Raw genomic sequence first — 20,765 nt, 5'->3', positions numbered from 1 at the left:
AAGGCAGGAAGGAAGAGAGAAACAGCTGAGGTATGCAGTAATCAGTGGGCCATTATATCAAACTTGTAAAAGATTTTAGCAGCTATTTTTGTTGCCAAATAGTGTGCAAACAGAAAGAGGCAATTAGTCACAGAAATTGCTCTATTCACAAAGTATATACAAATAGGAATGAGTACTGATTTCAAAACCTGAGACATCAAAAGATTCTTAATTATATATTCTGTTTTCCTACATTTGAACTGGGAAAAAAAAACTACTCAACTTTTTAAGCAATAGTTAGATCCAAAGACCATATACTGCAAATATGATATATAGTATAAATAAAACATATTTAGATTATTCCCCAGAAAGATGTATCATCTTATTTTTTACACAATTCTGCTTTTCCATGCTAGTCGATTGTATCTTTATTCCTAAAACAGGGCATAATTTCTTCCTCTTTCACAGGAAGAGGGAAAACACATTTCAAATATTTTCAATTTCCAAGAAGAAATTAATTCAGGAACATAATAAGTACATAAAAATACATTGTCGTACTTCAAAGAAAGAGAATTTTTGTTTTCCTTAAAGTCAGAAAATATATTCATTCCAATTTTTTCAGAGATTTGTGTCAGTAAAAGAGCTACAGTGAATTTGCAGAGTACAAACTGTAACTGAGAAGTCCACGGGCAAATAAAAACATCTTTAAAAGATCTAATTAACTGTTCTAAGAACAGAACTTCTCCATATAAGAAATGATCTTGAAAACATGTAATAAGAAATTCTTTATTTAAAGGTGAACAATGTTATGACAGATAACCAAATGATCCTGTGCCATATGATTTGGAATGCAAATTAAAAATGTGTAACAGGTATCTGTTGAAGGTTTGAGATTCTGTTCGTTGTTCTTGTTTCTGTTGTAGATGAAATATTTAATAACTATGAAAATAGAATCATGATAACCTACAGAAATGGTGATTAAAAACAACTGTTAAAAAAACAAACAAAAAAAACAAAAAACAAAACAAAACAAAACAAAAACAAGACAAAAACTGTACTGACGTCATAAAGATCAGGGTGGAGAAAATTTTCCATTCACTATTTGCTTCCCCAAGCCAGAAGCCATGTGATTTTATGACATGCCAGGGAGACATCTACCTTTCAGAGCATGAAGAAATCCTCCCTTTCTTTCTCAAGAAACACTGAATTCGATCTCCCACACCGGCCAAAAGAGGCCGTCCAAGGGAGAGAGAAGGTGGAGCTAGAAGTGAGCAAGTGCGACCTGACAATGACTCCATTTGATTAGTCTTCAAGAGGTAGTCACAGACCTTGTGGATGGATTAACCAGATGCTGACTGCTGTTACCCTGTGCTACAAGTAGATTTCAACACTCATCCAAAACTCTCGTGTCCATCCTAGGTACATGGAGCTGAAGAAGACCACTTGTGATCACTCGGGAGTGCACAATTTGACCTTCCAGGTAAGCAAGGTTTCCTTTGTTCTGTCGGGAAAACTTAGAACAATGAACAAAGCTTACTTCAGTCCCTGAACAAACACTCTACATGCTTTGCACTGATATCTTGCCAAAATACACGGCTTTTATACAAAAAGGCAGAGCTATAATTGACACAGACTTCTCTTGCTCCCTCCACTACCTGGTATATTGGTATAATTGAGAAGTCTTCTGAGTTGGTAATATTTGATAAGCTGACAGGTCTTACAACTAACTCATCCAGTTTTTCTCTTATACCAGTGCTGCTTTTTTCCTGAGGATGCCTGATTTACACTTGTATTGAAAAGATCAGTGTTATGAGCAGACAGCAAAGCAATGTACATTAATAATATGAAAAAAATATTCCTATAATCAGAGCAGGGCATATCCTTCTTCCAGATGTAAGATTAGTGTATTTGTATGTTTTGCTCCAGAGAAGAATGCAGAATGGAGGTAAGAAGTCAACACAGAAGGTTCTGCATATCATGTGGACAAGAGAATGTTAACAGCCATTTAAAAAATGTAGATTTCAGAAGTTGAAGCACAAAATAACATTATTTTGTGTTAGTTATTGTTTCTCAGTGCTTGGCATCCTTGCACTGTCATAGGAATATCGGAGTGGGAACAAACAGAATCTTGTGAATCCACAGCCAGGCCAGTTCACTGTCCTTTATTTCTGAAAGTAAAACAGACAAGGGAAAAGTTGTGGCTCCTGAGAGTGCTCCAATGACAAAGTACTCCTTGCTCTTTCCCTGAAGCTTTCAATCCTTGCACTGCTGCAGAGCCCAGCTAACAGGAAGGGCAGCATGCTGTGGGCATTAGTATCAGCCAGCAGTATCCAATACAGAAGAACATTTGCAGATGCTAAATTTGATGTAGCACCAGTGACATACAAGCATTTTATACTAATAAATATTCACTGGGCTGTATGATACACACACACAAGAGGTTGATTTGATAATGTGCCAGTTGAGGAATATCTGGAATGTAAGGGAGCCAGGGGCAAGTCCCTACTCCCATCAGTAGTTAATAATTCACAGTAAGTGGGACTCCTGTCTCTCTCCTGTAAGAGGAGAGAGAGTGATAACTCTTAAAACATGATAGCCTGGCAGTCAGGGCATTCTCCTGGGTAATCACAGTGCTCTCATCGCATCTCTACTTCAGAACAGGTAGATGAGCAATGTGAACTTGAATGTCTCTCAGTTTAAATGGTTGAGAGCATCATCCTGACTTCATTTTCACATAAAACAGGGGCCTGAACCAGCTTTCAAAATCTGTGCAAGCAAACCCATGGAGGAGAGGAGTCCCTCCATAAGTGCAGAAGCTCAGTGCCAAGTGCTCTTGATCTTCCCAAACCCCATATCACTACATTCCTCAGCAGTCTCTGTGGAATACAGAAGAGTGACTTTGGTAAATCTCTTGCTTTGTGCAGCTACCCCACCTGGGCAGTGCACAAGTAACCCAGATGCCTTTGATTCTCATCACAGCAGAACTTTGCAAGAGCCAGGAAATCTCTTATTTACATAATCCAAGTGCTGAACTATTGAGACCATCTATTAGTGAATCCTGGGCCTTGAGTCAGGTTTTCTGATGGTTTGGGGTTTTTTGTTGTTGTTGTTGGTTTTTTCCTCCTCACTTGGGACATCAGAAGGAGTAAATGTTTATATTTATGCTGTTTATCTCTGACTCAACACATAACTCACTCTGAGGAAAATAAGACAGAGAAGGAAATAGGTAACTCTCTTTACTACAATAATGTCATAATATAAGGAAACACTAGTGTGTCCCCTGCTTTCAGCCTGGGTCAGTTTACTTTTCTGATAGCACCAGTTGGAGGATCATCATCATCATAGATCCACAGAATGGTTTGGACTAGAAGGCACCTAGTTCCAACCCTCTTGCTATAGGCAGGAACACCTCTCACTAGATTAGGTTCACTGCAGCTGCCCTAAGAATTTCCCACTGATAAGCTTAGAAATGCTAACAGTAACCTTAAAACTTAGATTTTATATATCTAGTTTGTGTTTATTCTACATTTAAGATGGAAAGATTTTACTTAATTAGTTCTCATGATTCAGATCTCTGCTAATGATGACGTTAAACAAAGAGTCATAAATCCCTCAAGGAACTTCAAGAGCTGGCTCATACAAAGAAATGGTAGGTGAGACCAAAAAAAAAAAAAAAAAAACCACAAAGCCAACACCCTGACTCATGGAGGAAGCTGTTAAAACATAAACTAAACACAATGCAAAGAGCAGATTGCAGCCAGTAAATATTTATTTTTCACTAGCCTTTGGCTGATAGTGTTAAGATGCATTAAGCAGTCAGAACCAGTTTCTGTAGCCTTGTACATCATGCTTTCAAGAAGCTTACCTGAGGAAAGATCCCTCTTATACCAGCCTTCTATTGATGCTGTATAAGGACATCGGTACTTCTGTGACAGGCAGTTTTCATAATCCATGCCATTCAAGCATATGTCCTTATGACATAGCTTTAAAAATGCCTTCTATTTATCTCTGTATTTATTGCTATTCTCCAAAGTTTCCTGAATATCTTTGTGTCCTTGATTAGTGAAGAGTATATGAACTATTAAACATTACTATTTCATGGATATCTTTGAAATTTTCCTGGAAATTATGAAGGTGCTGTACTATACACCACCACTATATACCACTTTCCAGGCAGGAAAGTATATTATATTTTCCCACGTTTTTCTAACTTGCTTTTCAAAGCTATGTTTGTTTTAACAAAAAGCACTTAGCAGTTATCCTACTGTGATACACTGCTTTGTTCCTTACAGGAAATAGTGAAATTTGGTCATACCTCTACGATCTTTTGTGCTCAGGTGAAGTTTTTATGATTTTTGTCCTTGTCATACAAACTTTTTGTTCTTGTTTACTGCAATGCTGCAATGCCACAACTAGAGTGGTCACAGAGAGCTTGTCATCTTCTCAAGAATATGAAGATGTTTTCCCTCTTTCACTTTTCCTAGATTTTGCTTTCTCTTTCTCATACACTTAATTATTCTATTTCTTTTTAATGGTTGCCACTTGTGCCAGTCTATAACTTGTTCATCCAGCATTTCAAGATGCCATTCAACTGCCCCACTCACAGCAGACAACTTCAGCGTTTTAAAGAAAACCCTAACATACTCAGAGGTCGCTGAGCTTAATTTACAGCCCATTTCAACACGTGAATACTGTGATTATTGATTAGAAATGTTTCCCCTCGGTATTTAAGATTTATTTTCCATCTTCCAAAGTGGTGACGCTGGCTAATCAAAAACAGTTCGCGGGGACAGTGGGAGGGAAAGCTCAGGCGAATGGTCTTAAATTGCACTGAATGGTAAAAGAATAGCGAAGATTTGAGCTGTAAAGTAGGTGTTTTCGTTTCAATTTACCGAAAAGAATCCATGAAATCTACCTAATTCAAATAAAAACATTTGCTTCTGAAGGATTTCAAAAGAGATCCACAAAAGCACTGAGTTCGTAAGCACACTGATTCTAATCTCAAAAGCTAATTTAATGATCCACCTTTAAATGCAAAACAGTTAAAGCAAGTGCCTTGGACGCGCTGACAGCCAATCTATTGTAATCACTAACTGGCAGGGTGGAAAACCATCTGGAGTGGGCGCAGCTGTTAAAAGCGCAACCGAAAGTGAGTTTCTTCGAGATCTTTCTGGGAACTATTCTCCCTGGAAAATTAAGAAGATAGGAAGGGAGCTCAAAGAATGTAGCTATTCAAAAGGCGTGATGAGCGAACAGCTCATTTGATGAACAGAATGCTGACCTTGAAAGAGCTCATTGCATAGGAGTACAAGACAAATCCGTGCTTTTGCTATTTAATCAAACTTTCTATAAATAGGAAACTCCAATCAGGAAGGTTCAGCAGAACGTGAAATTTCTGTGATGTTGGTCATGTTTGCTACTATTCAAAGTAAATGGACCAAATCTGTAACCTTTTCTGTGTATGCTACCAGAAAGAGGAATTTCACATTCAACTTACGGTAACTTGTTTTTAACTTCCTGCTTCCTTGTGTCACTGTATACCGAGTTAATTCAGGACTGGCTTGGCATTTTCTCCTGTTTTCTGTTACAGTGTTTTTATTCTGTAGACTTTATTAGGGAAGTGGATGGGCAAATGAACCAGATGTTTGTGATGGGTGCTCAGGCAGCAATCTATAGTAGCTGTTGATAAGCACACACACTGGTTGATATTTAGTGGAAGATTTTCTTCAGTAAACTCAAAAATACTCTGAATAAGTGGGGGGAGGGAGGGGAAGGGGATATGGTGGGGGGTTTTTTGTCACCTGAATATTGCTATTCTGATGAGAAATTTGATAAATTATTTTTCTTCAAGGTCTACGGTAAAATAACATTAAAATAACATTGCTAACCAAATAGGATAAGAAAATTTAAAATGGAAAGGAGGAAAAACGATTATTTGCCAATACATTAAAAATACTCTGTTTCATGGGAACTTATTCAAAGACTGTTCTTAGTCTGTTACTAAACCTCTCAACTTCATCTTGCTATCAATAGTGATTAATCCATTCCTACTAAATTTGGAATATGCCAGGAACATGGTGTGATCCGTTGAAGTGAGCACTTCTGTTTGTAGAAAGTAATACATTGCTATCATTCAATGTGCAGATTATTTAGAGTTTCAGCAACGTCATCCTCTACATTGCTCATACATTCATATATTTTAATCACTCTAAAAATGAAACTCTTATGTAACTATTATGGTTGAGAACAGGATTGTACAAAGCAACTTCTAGAGGTTTTTCCCAACACAAATTATTCTGCGCAACTTGTCTGAAGACAGCAATTAACATACTTTCTGTTTTTCACATGTTCTTGAGCAAAAATCCTAAGAAATCACTGCCTTTTCTTGCTCTCAGTAACAAGTGCTCAAATCTTCAGGGAGAACATCGTCCTTGGTGCTTATTAATTATAGAACTGAATCAGTTCAACTTCACTATTCAGTGTAGAATTTCTCATATATTAAATTTAATTCCCATAGTTAAGCATTGCTCTTTGTTTTGTTTTGTTTTGTTTTGTTTTGTTTTGTTTTGTTTTGTTTTGTTTTGTTTTGTTTTGTTTTGTTTTGTTTTGTTTTGTTTTGTTTTGTTTTGTTTTGTTTTGTTTTGTTTTGTTTTGTTTTGTTTTTTTAACTGTAGGAATGTTCAGTAGAGGCTTTAAGCATGAGCTGCGGGACTAGCTATAGGAATTGTGTAAGACAGCATAGTTAGAAGACAGACAAGTAACAGAGGTGCTCTTTCCAAAAGAAACACTGCTCTTTAAAGGGAATGCAAAGCTACTCTTCTCAAGACAAGCATTGGAAATGGTGTATAGACATTTGGTTTATCGAGGCTGCAGCAGATGAACAGACAGATTTTGTGATGCCTTCCTCTTTTCTCAGTTCTAGAAACACTTTTACTGATACTTCTTCTGTGAAGTTAGACCATCTTTAAGAAAAACACATTACTGTAATGTGTTCTGAGTGCTTTTAAACTCATGTTTCTGCTAAAAGGCAAAATTAATTTATATAGAAGCATTATTCATTTTTGCCTTTGTCATAATGTACTATGATTAAGGTTATTTTGTATTATTCATCTGAAAACATTTATTTTCTTAGAAGGCTAAAGGTAGGTAATATACTGTTTTTTACCATATTAATGATATACACCATAGAATAGAACACAGTGAAATGACTGTTTTATAGAAAGTAAGGGGGGGGGGAAAGGAAGAAAAAAGGAGAGAGAAAGAGGAAAAGGAAAAGAAAGAAGGAAAGAAGAAAACTCGGTTTCAAAATACAAATATGTAGGAATAGTGGAACTTGTTACAACTGGCAGAAAAGTACAGCCAATTAGCATACACTAATAAAAGGCATACCACAGAGAGTGAATATAATAAAGCTAACTATTGCCTTTAAAGACACTCCTGAGTTTTATTCCAGAAACAATTGAAATACATGTTAAAACATTGTACACATATGACATGCATGAATTAATAAAAAATATTGTCTTGAAAAAGATGCTAACAGCCTGGTTAGGATATTAACACCCAAATAAGTCATTTTGTTGCAGTGGGAAGAATGGACACATCTTCGTTAGTGTGTTAAGCAAGTTCTGAGGCAAAGAGTAGAAAATGCTGCTTTAGGTCGAGAAAACAGCAGACTGACACTGACTGGGTTCTGTTTGTGATCAACAGCTTTAAGTAGAAGTGCAAGGACATGAATACATGCATTTTTATATACTGAGTTTTGGGCTCTTCTGTACTAGTAAAGTGAAACATGGAAGCTCAGGAATCATAGAATAAACCAGTTCTCATTTGACATAAGAAAGGCTTTTGCTTTTGGTATGAATTGACGCTATTTTCAGTCTTCTTGTACCCCAGAATGACAATGAAGACATTGACATTGTAAATCAGGAAGATCTTCAAGACAATTTACAGAGAATCGAGAATTCAGAACATAAGAAAAATGTACATACTAACCAGGTATGCTTCTATCTTTTTTTTTCTTTTGAAAAAATGCAGTTTTTTAGAAGCCTGATGTAAATTTATTAACAGCAAATTCAATGTGAGAGGCTGTTGTAACATATCCAAGACAGATATTTTAAGAAAACATGAATTTGATTTAAAGCTTGTAAGCAAACAGGAAAGCCAATTTTGTTCTCTGAAATATATTCAGGAAAAAAAAAAAAAAAAAAAAAAAAAAAAAAAAAAAAAACAGAAAATTAACAGAACACTTAAGAATAGGATTCTGAAAAATTAAGTTTTCTAAGTTTTCTGTATCGCAGTGGCTTCATGCAGGATGAAAAACAGGTATCAGAAAAGGTGTTCAGAGGAAATATTGTTGATAAGGAGTTGATACAGAAGTATTTTCTACTGAAAAGTTGAAAACAGAGGACCCGGGAACATTATTTGTGGTTGATGCTGTCTTTCAATCAGGACACAGATATTATAAAATATCTATGCATCCAACACAGGAAAATTTCAGAAAAAAACACAATCTGGAGGCAACAGCTCTGGCTTGTGACTGACCAAAGAGAGAAAGAAGATAATACTGTACAAAAACAATACAAATGACTTCATAAACTTAACTATTTTAATTTTTTTTTTAATGTCAGTTATCCACATAGTGAGTAGCTAACTATGAAGATAGGAGTCATTTTTACACAAAGCTTTTTTTTCCAAAAGTGGATATTTTCTAGTGTCATCTATTTTCACACCCATACAAAAAAATAACCCATTGTCTTGACATCTTGGTAAATACTTTACATATATATGTACACATTCCTGTTCTGTAATCATGTCTACTTAACAAGTTTGATGGTAGGATCTGAAACCACATGTAAGAAATAGAGCTTTCTTGGTGTTGGATTTTCCTTTCTTTCTTTCAATGAGTTTTGCATATAAACAGAGGTAGAAAATGCATGTTGCCAAAGAAATTACTCTGCTTTCCTCCTGCCTCTCAAAGCTGAAGCAATTCTAGATTTGTAATGATGGAAGGGATCACTCCATTATTCTGGTACACAGACCTGGAAACTGGGATGTGAGATCCTAGGAATGTGGTAGGCAATGTCTGTATCTGCCTCTTCAAAAAATCATCAAGAAGGAAAGAATCCAAAGAATGGAATAAAAGAACTTTAAGAATTGTTGGAAATTTTAAAAACCAAGAAAAGTAGTGGCAGTCAATGAAAACTTGGTTTCTGTAAATTACTCTGAAAGTGATGCCTTCTATTTATGCAGTGGCACTTGAAGAATGTCAGTCTTCAGTCCCACTAACAGACCACAAAAAAAATGGGACGTTTTATGCATGTGCACAATGTTGGAAGTCATATGAGCCTAAAAATGTACATATTTGATCAGATCCTTGAGTTACTGTCCTTGGAAGTATTCAAGAAACATGCAGATGTTGTACTAAGGGATGACATGGGTTAGTGAGGAAATACCTACTAGTGGTAGGTAGATGTTTGGACTGGATGATCTTGGAAGTCTTTTCCAACCTTGGTGATTCTATGATTCTGTTTATTTCCATGGAAACTACAACAGATACAAAGTGCACAGTAAATATGTTTGATAAAGGAAATGCCGAAATACAAAATACTATTTCTCAACACAGACATCAGCATTAGCTATGCATTTTTGCCAGTAGTGAACAAGAAGTTGCATGCTGCACTTATAAATATCTGCACCAGTGGAAGTGAACCACTGCTTAACAACTGCTACAGTGGCGGCATTGCTGGGAAAATGTTGCCTACACAGCCCATCTTTCATTGGATAATATTTATCTCCAAATTGGAGGGATGTGGATTTGATGGGTGGACCACTCGATGGATAAGAAATTGGTTGAAAGGCCGCAGACAGAGGGTGGTGATTAATGATTCTATGTGCAGGTGGAGGCCGGTAGTGAGCGGTGTCCCCCAGGACTGTCTGTCTTGGGACCGGTGCTCTTTAACATCTTTATCAATAACATCAACAATTGAATTGAGTGCACTTCAGCAAGTTTGCTGATGACACTAAGCGGAGTGGTGTGGTTGACATGGTGGAAGGAAGAGATGCCATTCAGAGGGACCTCAGGAGGCTTGAAAGGTGGGCCCGGGTGAACCTGACGAGGTTCAACACAGCAAAGTGCAAAGTTTTGCACTTGGGCCAAAGGAATCCCAGGCATCCATACAGACTGGAAGGAGTGGTCCTTGAGAGTAGCCCTGCAGAAAAGGACCTGGGGGTCTTGATGCATGAGAAGCTTAACATGAGCCAGCAGTGTGCTCTTGCAGCTCGGAAAGCAAATGGTATCCTGGGCTCCATCAGAAGAGGGGTGGCCAGCAGGGACAGGGAGGTGATTGTCCCCCTCTACTCTGCTCTTGTGAGGCTCCATCTGGAGTACTGTGTCCAGGTCTGGAGCCCCCAGTGCAAGAAATACAGAGGAAAGCCACAAAGATGATCAGGGGATGGAGAACCTCCCCTACGAATACAGGCTGAGGGAGCTGGGCTTGTTCAGCCTGGAGAAAAGAAGGCTGTGGGGTAACCTCATTGCAGCCTTTCAATACCTAAAGGGAGTCTACAAACAGGAGGGGAATTGACTCTTTGAAAGGGTAGATAACAGCAGAACAAGGGGAAATGGTTTTAAGTTGAGGGAAGGGAGATTTAGGCTGGATGTCAGGGGGAAGTTCTTTACTATGTGAGTGGTGAGGTGCTGGAACAGGCTGCCCAGAGAGGTTGTGAATGCCCCATCTCTAGAGGTGTTCAAGGCCAGATTGGATGGGGTCCTGGACAGCCTGGTCTAGTATTAAATGGGGAGGTTGGTGACCTTACCTGTGGCAGGGGGGGTTGGAGATTCATGATCCTTGAGGTCCCTTCCAACCCTGACCATTCTGTGACTCTGTAATTGTGTGACTGGTTTGAACTAATGAAGTCAGAAGATGACAAATCCAGACAGTATGTTGGGAGCGGTAGGTCAGTCCAACCAAGATTGACAATATGCTTCATAATGCTTCAATTGATATGGAGCCTTATCACTATCACATTGCAAGAGAAAAGTTGTCTTCTTCTTTGGCCTGACTGTGGAAGTTTGAGCCTTCAGCTTATCTAGGATCACAATGTAGAAATCAGTGTAAATGGTTCATCTGAGTTCCAGGAAATCCAGAGAGATCACCCCTTTCCTATACCAGAACACAGTGCACTTCACTTTACCCACCAAGACCCTTGTCTTGAACTTCTTATTTGATGGGGAATTCACATCGCCACTCCTCCCTCAGGCTGCTGTTTGAATGCCAGTTCAATCACAATAGTGACAGCACATCTTGTCACTGGCGATTATGTCATTCAGGAAATTGTCACCTTGTACTGGTCCTGTAGTTCCTAGCAAACTTGCATACAGTGCTCTTTCTGTTCCTGTGGTCCCATCTGTGGGACCCACCTGGCGCAAATTCTGTGATATTCCGAATCTGCTGCTCTGATTTCCAGTATAAACCAGTATTCAGCTCTGTACACAGTTCCCTGATCGTTATTCACTGATTTGTGCAGATGAATTGGTGGAGACTCACTTCAGTTTGTGGTGTCACAGCTGTGCATGGCTATCTGGAACATGGGTTGTTTTTTACATCTCTGACATCACTGCTGAAACACACTACCCACTGATTCACTGAGCTCACATCCACTGTTTGGTCTCCTTGAATGTTCAGTAAATGTTGATAAATGCCAGTGGGTGCGTGCAGGAATTTAATGACACACCTTTGCTTCATATACACTTCCGTGTCAGATGCCATATTCTCAGATATGGGAGAATCTCATATCCCCTCAGCAGAGGGGACCTGTCACATGTAACAGCATGTAACGAAATACTGGCAGGAAGGTTCAGCCTCTACTGCCATATCACCAACATCTGCCTCTGTCATCATGAGCCAACATAGGAAAAATAAACAAAAAAGGCTTTACTTTCAGAGAAGCCCTCATAAAATCATAAAATAAAAAAGAAACCAGTTTCCCACTGAAACAGTTCAGCTGACAATGTTCAGTCAGTACTCTGTATGCATATTTACAGAGATTCATAGACATATCATGTCTTTGTAAGAAAAGAGCTTATATGGTCGGTTTGGAGCAAACTAGAACAGGCTTTCTGTGCCCCTAGAGGCAGAAGTCTATGTCCTTCACATCGACCTTGGGTTAAACTCAACAAGGACCTCCACCCCCCAAATCTGGCATTATGTGACCAAACTAAAAAGAAGGAAAGGCTTTGGATCCATTTGCTCTTTCCCTTGTGTCTTTGCACAGAGTTAGACAAAACAAAATCTTTGATTTCAGATTTTCTTATTTTTAATAATATTTAATACATATTTATGACAATAAGGATTAACGTAATATTCTGGATCTGTTGAAATACATTGCAGTGTAAAAAGATAGACTGATTCTTTTTATAAAAGTAAAAATCACTCAATTAAAACAAAAAGGTGATATTCTCAAGATAAATACTTGAAAATAATCTTTCCCATCTTTCACTGCCTGGAATCTTTACTGTACTAGTGTATTTCACAGATTTAAAGAACCATAGTGCAGGTGGTGGGTGATTCAGGGGAGCTCCTAGCCTTAGGATGACATGGCAGCATGAGGGAAAGGGAGGTACAGTTTGGCCTTGGCCATATGTGAAGCAGGTGTGTCAAGGACAGTGATGAAGAGAGAAGAGGGAGGTGTGGGACACTGGTATCACATGTAGCCTAGGGAAAAGACACAGTGCCCTAAGGAGAGCACAGTTATCCACAAAATTGGAAGTATAGCTCTTCAACACAGAAGGCAATCCATTCCTGATTTTTTAATTTATAAGGTAGGCCTGAGATTTTTGTTCCTACAAATTCAAAAACTTGTGAGAACCTGAAATTAAGCCCAGAAAAAATGATATTTCTATGGCCTCTGTAATCACTGTCCCATAGGGAAGAAGTCAACTTTTGGCAGCTGCTGGGAGGACTGCTCCCAGCTACCAAAAAACAGCAATTCAGCAGGTGGCGGGATCTGCAATTTATGATTTCATAATAGATAACAGCAAAAGAAAGAAATCAAGCTTACGGAAAAGATGTCCATACCTTAGAGCACAAGCTCTGCATTTGCTTCACAACATCTGCACTGCTGTGGGATTTGTTGTAGGGGAGTGAATAGCAGTTTCCATGTCTCCTCCATGCCATTTTAATTACTGGCCACATGTCCATCCTTTGTCAGCTTTGCCCACGAGATTTTCTAGCCAGATGCTAATGGAGGGCTCACCAGAAATGTCAGTAGAATGGCAAGATCCCAGCATGGGCAGAAGAGCCATTCTGAAAGCAGGGTCATGCTCCAGGGCACACTCTGATATACAAGAGGCAGCTTGGGGAACAAGGCTGCTATAAATATTTGTGACATAGAAAAGTTGAACTCACTCACAGGCCAGTCCTGTAGGGACACTTCCTCCCTGCAGTATACAGCACATTACCCCGTACAGGCCAGTACATACCCAGAAACACAGTGTTTGCCATTGTGGAAGTTTCCAGACACCGTGGAGCATATGACCTGTCATGTTGCTCAGGCTGGGGGTTAAAATCAGAAGGCAGGAGGGCAGCTAGGCCATTCAATTGCTGTGCTGTCTTTGAATGCCAAGGAGCCCCAGCAGCAAATGTGCCTGGGTGCCAGTCCTGCCTTAGTCCCTGCCATGAGCATTGAGGTACATACAGGTGGGATGGGCACCTGGTGGGCCTCTGAGTGGCACCTAGCCAGTTCCAGAGGCATCACACTGGAATGAAGCTCCCTGCCATTTTGGCAGAGAAATGGGAATTAACCAGAATATGCAAGTGCACAAAATGATATGAAAAGAGGAGCTTCATAGTGTTTCTGATAAGAAACTGCTTTGTTAGACTGCATATAGACATATATAGTGCAAGGTAAAATAAGAAATTTAAAACAAGCAATGAGGTACAGGAGGAAACATCAAAATTTCCCTGACAAGGGAAGATCCGGGTATGAAACAGAAAGAGATTCTGGATTTTATGCTAAGCCTGCTGGCTGTAGTGAAATATGCTTCTGGGTGAAGGCAAAGTGTCAGCACAAGCACCTGTTTTTACAAACCACATGAATCCAGCTCCCTGCCCTCCTGTCCACAGGCCCAGTGCCAGCCTGTGCTCAGCCCACAGGCCATGCCAGGAGCACAGCACAGCCAGCAGGAAGGGAAAGGTGCATATACTGGATGCGTCCCTGTGGACAAGATCACACTGTACTTGTAAGTGCTGAGTGAGTTGGTGCATAGGCAGCTATATAATCCCCACCTGTAACATTCACTCTTTAGTAGGTATGCAGTGCTTCTTTATATGGGTGCCTTTTTAGCTCCAAATAACACTGGAAGGTGGTTTTTTTTTATTTTCTCTTTCAAAATCACGTCGAAATCTTGGGAAAGTCAAATCAAAACAGTCATGAGTTGACAGTCACAGCTTAACTACGTCATTTGCCTGCTAGTTATCACAGTGTTGGTGGCAGACAGGAGAACTGTAGTTGTGTACCCAGTGCAGAAGGGGAAAGTCTTGTGACTGTCTCAGCCATCTGCCTGTGGGGATCTCTGCTTTTCACATGTTACTTAACAAGTATGCATCCCTCTGACAGTGTTGGTACTGATCTGTTTTCCAGGAGGATGAATTCATCAACTTTGAGAGTGATCTGCATGAAAACAAACATGACTCAGCAGATGAGAAACTACGCTTAAAAGGGTAATGTCTTCTGGATGGGCAAATAATCCACTCCACCGTAGCCTAAGCAGTCAGCTGCCAGTGTTCCACCTTCTGGAGCAAGAGCTCATAATGTTGCTGCAATACCCTTATGTAGTGCAGACCTTTGTATCATAATTTGAGTAAAACAGAAACACATTGTTTTTAAAATCATTTTACCTTTCAGCCAAAATACATGTGGAATTACGATTATAAAGCCTCACAAATTGAGCCAGCAGTGTATGTTTGCATCCCAGAAAGCCAGTGGTATCCTAGGTTCCATCAGAACAGAGGCAGTCAGAAGAACGAATGAGGTGATTGTCCCCCTCTACTCTGCCCTCGTGGGGCTCCAGCTGACATACTGCATCCAGGTCTGGGGCCTCCAACACAGAAAAGACATAGAACTGTTGGTGAGGATCCAGAGGAGGGCCACAAAGATGGTCCAAAGGCTGGAGAACCTCTCCTATGAAGACAGGCTGAGGGAAATGAGCTTGTTCAGCCTGAAAAAGCTGTGGGGAGACCTCATTGTGCCCTTCCAATATTTTAAGAGAGATTATAAACAGGAGGGAAATCAAGTTTTTGCAAGGGTAGATAATGACAGGGCAAGGAGGAATAGTTTTAAACTAAAGGAGGGGAGATTTAAATTAAATTTTGGGGAAGTTTTTTACTGAGATAGTGGTGAGGTGCTAGAATAGGCTGCCCAGAGAAGCTGTGGTTGTCCTGTCCCTGGAAGTGTTTAAGAACAGGCTGGATGGGCCCAAGGCAATCTGATCTCGTGCTTGACTTAGTGGCTGGCAACTGTGCTTGTGGCAGGGAGTTGCAACTTGATGAACCTTGAGGGCTTTTCCAACCCAAGCCATCCTACAATTCTAAGAAATTAAAGGAGCAATTTTTTTTTTTTAATTAATTACATTTCCAATACTTCTGAAAGGGGTTTTTTAAAAGAAAGGCCTTAAACTCTTGCAGAAAGTCAAAGATTTGACATTGTTCTTCATTTTACATATCTGATTACCCCACTGCAAGTTGAAAGTAGAATAGACGTTAAAAAAAAAAAAAATCATTTTGCTTTAGCAGAATTTTTGCCTCTCATGCAGTGTTGCTAAGTCTATACAGTGAAAGTAGACACTGATAATTATTTGCGGGTTAGTATCCTGATGAGAACTATAAATATCATGTAAGACATCTAAAAAAGTGAGATAGAATACTTAAAATAGTAATTTATATCTTAATATTTTTCCATCAAACTTATGCTTTGTTTAAATCCTCATAGAAATCATGCTGTAATTTTTCTGCTAACGTACATTTCTCCCCTCTAATATACATCATGCCATTTCAGTTTTGAGTCTCTGTTTTTATCAGCTGATTCTAGGTACTGACTTGCTGGATATTCCAAACAGGAGTTTTTCTAACTCAGACTGAACAATGTGAAATGATCTTATGCCTGAACAAATGGTACAGTTATATACAGAAGGAGTAATTGTGATCATTCATGCTTTTGAGCTGTACATACAGAAATTTCAAGACTTCTTACTATGATTAGTGGCTTTCTGATGCCACTGTATTATTAAAATACTGCTTTAAAGAACCAGCAACAGTTTCTAGATGTCCTTAAAGTCTTTAAATTTTCTCTCATTTTTCTTCTCTGTTCTATGGAGAACATTTCATGGTTGAACATTTTCAGTGTTCTTCACAAAAAAAAAAGCTGAGATTTGATAGATCAAATGTCAGTGACATGTACCCAATACATATTCAGAAATTATCTAATTGCACAGTAAGTGTTGGTACACAAGTGCATGAACAAGATTAGTAGTGTCTGTCTCCCCTCAGACTCAGGCCCAGGAGCTTATTGGACTGGAGGGAGTTCTGCCCAGATAGGCACTTGGGCAGTGGTGAGGTTCCATATTTGTCACTCATTTTTGTACTCCTACAGAGAGCCAAGAGCTAAGTAGCTTTTAATTCACAGGGCCTTATCATTCTCTAGGCTATATTGTTTTTCCAGCAATATCTGGTATCATGCCCTTGGACAATGAGAGCTCCTTTGCAGACTGGAAGCTGAAGAGCACTTTGCTCTGTTCTAATTATATTCAGGCTATGGCTTGCCCTACACTGTTGGGCAGTGCCATAATGTGATCTAATGTTTTAGTTTTATCTACTTAAAAGGACTGTTCATAAACTGTCCCTTAATTTTGAATGCATCATTGATTTCTTTCAAAAAATGGCACTGAACAGACTGTGATTTGAGACAAAAAACCTCTGAAACGTCAGATTGTGGATAACAATAAGTATGAGCACATTCACTCACAGATGAGATGCAGATGAGAACAAGGATTTCTAAGTTGTAAAATGCAAGCAGTAATAGAGCTGGTATGCAAAAATGTATCACATTAAAGCTCTCATTTAAGTATGTTTAAAATGCATTCGCTTTTTCAACAGCTTCAGTTAAGTAAAAGCCATCAGCAGTGTGCCGCAGTATAAATCAATAGTCAGCCTTTAGCAAACAGTGTTTACTTAGCAAGATAACTAGACATCATAAGGGAGACTATTTTCTTCTGCTACCTTTCAGAAATAGAGTTGCATGTTTATAACATATATGTTGAAATATTTAAGATATACTGGTATCAAAGTGATAATCACTAAACAGATAAAATAACAAGATAGGGAAAGATGTTAGATTAAATAAGAAATTACAAGGAGTTGTAATCTTAAGTAGTGATTTAAAATCCCAAAAGACTCATAATACATAGTAATAACTCAAAGCTAGTATTTTTTCCTTTTTATGTTGGTGGTGGTGGTGGATGAAGAATAAATTTTATAAAGTCACCCTGGATTGTTCGTGCATCTGTCTTTCATTTCTCCTTTTATTTCTTCTCTTGCATTTAATCTCACTGTTGAGATTGAGTGGATAACCTAATTTTCTAACAAGTAAAAGCAAAGGACTGTGATCTGTAAGGCAACAGGAATTCCCACGAAGAAAAAAAAAACAAAAACCTAGAATATCTAAAGCAATCAAGATTTCTCAGAGATCCTGTTACTTTTTGAACTAATGAACAAGAATGTTCCTTCTCTGCTGTTCTGAGTACAAATACACTAGAGCAGAAAAGCAGGGTATTTATGCTGAATGTCAGCATGTATCGGATTCCAGATGCATCTGGTTTTTCAACATGTACAGTCTGGACAGTTAGCAGCTCTAAACATATTGTTGCTTTGATAGACTGTAAGAGCGTGAGACATGACTTTACAAGAACATAAGCTATAGCTGTAATTTCCCTTTCAGCTTGAGCAATAATAAGGGATTTATTTAGCTACAGCTTTTGTAACTAAAATATACCGACATCATTGGCATATTTAACATCAGAAATCTGTGCTGAATTATCATCTAAAATGCTGTTTTTCTAAATCTTAGCCTTCCTCACGAAATCACTTTATGTTACCACTAGTAAGATGAGAAAAGAACAGACACTAGAAAAATGTATTCAGTATTAGAAATCGTTTTACCTCCCATGAACTGAAGAGTCTTAGATGAAAGTTTAGTGTACGAGGGCTGCTCCCAAAGTAATGCTTCCTACTTCTTTATGTTGGCCCACAACATTGGAGGGGGATGTTGGTAATATGGTAGTAGAGGCTGAACCTTCCCACCAATATTCTGTTACTTTTTGTTGCCACGTGACCGACGGCAGCAGAGAGGCAGTGTGAGAAAATAGCATCTGACAGGGAAGTGCTGATTAGATGTGGAACTGAACTGCATTCCTACATACAAAAAAATCGAACCCACTGACACTCAATGGTGCTTGCTGAATGATTATGGAGACCAAACAGTGGATGTGAGCACAGTGAGGCAATGGGTAATGCATTTCAGCAGTGATGACAGTGTTGAGAAAGACAAGCCATTTTCCAGATAGCCATGCAGATTTTTACAAGCACAGCACACAGACTTGTTCATCACTGGTTAGCTGCATGGATAATGGTGGTGAGTATGTTGAAAAATAGTGCTTTGTAGCTGAGAATTTGCTTTATCAAAAAGATTTATTGTGCTATTTGTAGTTGTTGTAGTTTCCATGGAAATAAATGACAGGCATTATTTCCAGAGTAACATAGGTAAGTAACAAATTTTAAAATCAAAGAGCATCTGTGCACACTATAGTAAGATTTTTACTTTATATTGATTATTTTGCATCCACAAGTGTAGATGCAAGCTACAAGCCTAAAGACAAACTCTTACTGTCAAATTTTCCTAGGAAATTCTTCTCTAACCTTGGGCCTTCACAACTATAGCAAAACTGCCACTCCGTGTAGCAGTGATAGACTGTACTAACAATCTCTGTGTGTCTAGTAATGGGCACTGAATCTTTATCTAGTTTGCACTAACCTTGTAAACAGAGTTCCTCACAGAAGTAGAGCTGGCAGAACTGGCCTACTAACTTTGGCCCATCATGTAGATGCCTGCTGGACTGGCGGTTAGATAAACTGATGGATTTTCCTTTGTAGTTGTCAAAGCAGAGAAATAATCACAACAATCTTAGCAGACAACAAAACGATTTTCCTTAGCACTCATGGATCCAAATTCAGCTTTTACTCCAGTTAAAGATATTCCAGTAGATAAATTTACTCCAGTAGTCAATTTAAACTGTTAATTCTGTGGAAACTACTTTTTAATTGCAACTCAAGTTTCTGTTCTGTTTGCTTTTTATGTTTTCCTAGGCTTTTAGAAAAGAAATATGATAAAGCATGCATTTTTTGCAAGAAATATAGAACCAGAATTAAGTATGTGATGTGCAGAATTTTAATAACAGGTACAGTATATTACACCCAGTGTTGGTGAACCTTTATTTATTTACCTATATGAGTTTGTAGACTGTGCTTGTCTTACATCTGACATACACAAAAAATCCCAAACAACTACTCTTGACTACCTTAAAAATGCATTTGAAATGAGGTTAAAATGAACTTAGTCCCAGGGAAAGCTCTAAAGTGCAAACCTCCTCTCATTTCCAAACATAACAAGAGCACAGACCTTGCTACAGGGCTTCTTCAGTATGTTTTATCTTTGACTAGCTGTTCCTTAGGGCATTAGGGTTAGTTTAGTCTCGGTGTCTAATCAATTTCTAGCCCAGTCCATGTGGCTTGCAATTAAATTACCATTTCATGCTCAAAACCATGAAATCACCTAGAAAGTATCATGGACCAACCTGGATGAGACTTAAATCTGCAGGAAAAGAAAGTTTTTTGTTCTGACCTGTCTTATGCAATAGCCATAGCAAATGTTTTCTGTAGAAAATGTTCTGTAGAAAATGATGTATGACAGCATGCACTGCAAAGTAATTCAGATATTCCTGCCTGTTGCTTTCCTAATTATCCAGTAGATTGGTTTGCTTTGTTCCACTTCACCAAATTTCTATTAGAGATCTTTATTTCTACTTGAACACTTACTGAGAACACGTAGACCTACATGTCTATGAGATAAGCATCAGCATAACATAAAGTGGTTATAAGAGAGGCTATTGCATAGTGAATATCCTGTCCTCCTAGCATCAGCTCATCTTTGTCATAATGTAAGTGCAGCTTGGATCGGGAAAGGAGATGAGGTCTAAGACTATGTCAGGGATTTATGCATTAACTCCATGAAAAACAACTTGCCTTACAAAAATCAGTAGTTCTTTCTTACTTGCCATAGACAAAATCAGATTATTATTTAAAAGCATTGAAAATTTCATTAGCAATGAAAGTACCAAATGACAGATTATTTCATTGCTACTTTATGAAATAGATAAACTACTTTTAAGTTTTCCAATTATTTCAGAGGCCCATCAAATCAGGAAACTGGCAAATGTTTCTACGCATTTCTTCTGATCTTATTGGATAAACTCATCCTCTTGTGAAAGAAAGAAGACAGATTTTTCTTAATTCACGTATATATGATTTTTAATATAGGATAAAGCATTTGTGCAGATCGTGTTATTTTCTCAATTGATGAATATATTTGATATGAACTTGACTTGGTGAAAGCATACATATTCTGCTTCCACAGAAGAAAGCCAAGAACAATTCCACCATTTCCAGCAGTACAGTTTA

General features: G+C 38.5%; 1 protein-coding gene across 8 annotated transcripts in view; it reads left to right on the top strand.

Annotated features, from left to right (window-relative positions):
- The first annotated feature begins 1,087 nt into the window (after nucleotides 1-1,087).
- Nucleotides 1,088-20,765, top strand: part of SLC28A3 (solute carrier family 28 member 3) — a 43,839-nt gene continuing 24,161 nt past the window's right edge. Inside the window, exons 1-4 of one of the 8 annotated variants that reach the window (XM_085212994.1) lie at nucleotides 1,089-1,295; nucleotides 1,399-1,459; nucleotides 7,873-7,974; nucleotides 19,395-19,486. In XM_085212994.1, the coding sequence (XP_085069120.1) occupies nucleotides 7,958-7,974; nucleotides 19,395-19,486 (109 nt within the window). In that variant the 5' untranslated portion in view covers nucleotides 1,089-1,295; nucleotides 1,399-1,459; nucleotides 7,873-7,957. Of the gene's footprint in view, nucleotides 1,460-4,921; nucleotides 5,129-5,157; nucleotides 5,478-7,872; nucleotides 7,975-14,619; nucleotides 14,700-19,394; nucleotides 19,487-20,765 lie in introns of those variants that run through there. The other 7 variants (XM_010725796.3, XM_085212998.1, XM_010725795.4 and 4 more) reach the window with 7 other exon arrangements.

Source organism: Meleagris gallopavo, chromosome Z (assembly GCF_905368555.1).
Source record: "Meleagris gallopavo chromosome Z, MGAL_WU_HG_1.1, whole genome shotgun sequence".
NCBI lineage: Eukaryota > Metazoa > Chordata > Aves > Galliformes > Phasianidae > Meleagris > Meleagris gallopavo.
This window is presented reverse-complemented; position numbering and strand designations above follow the sequence as displayed.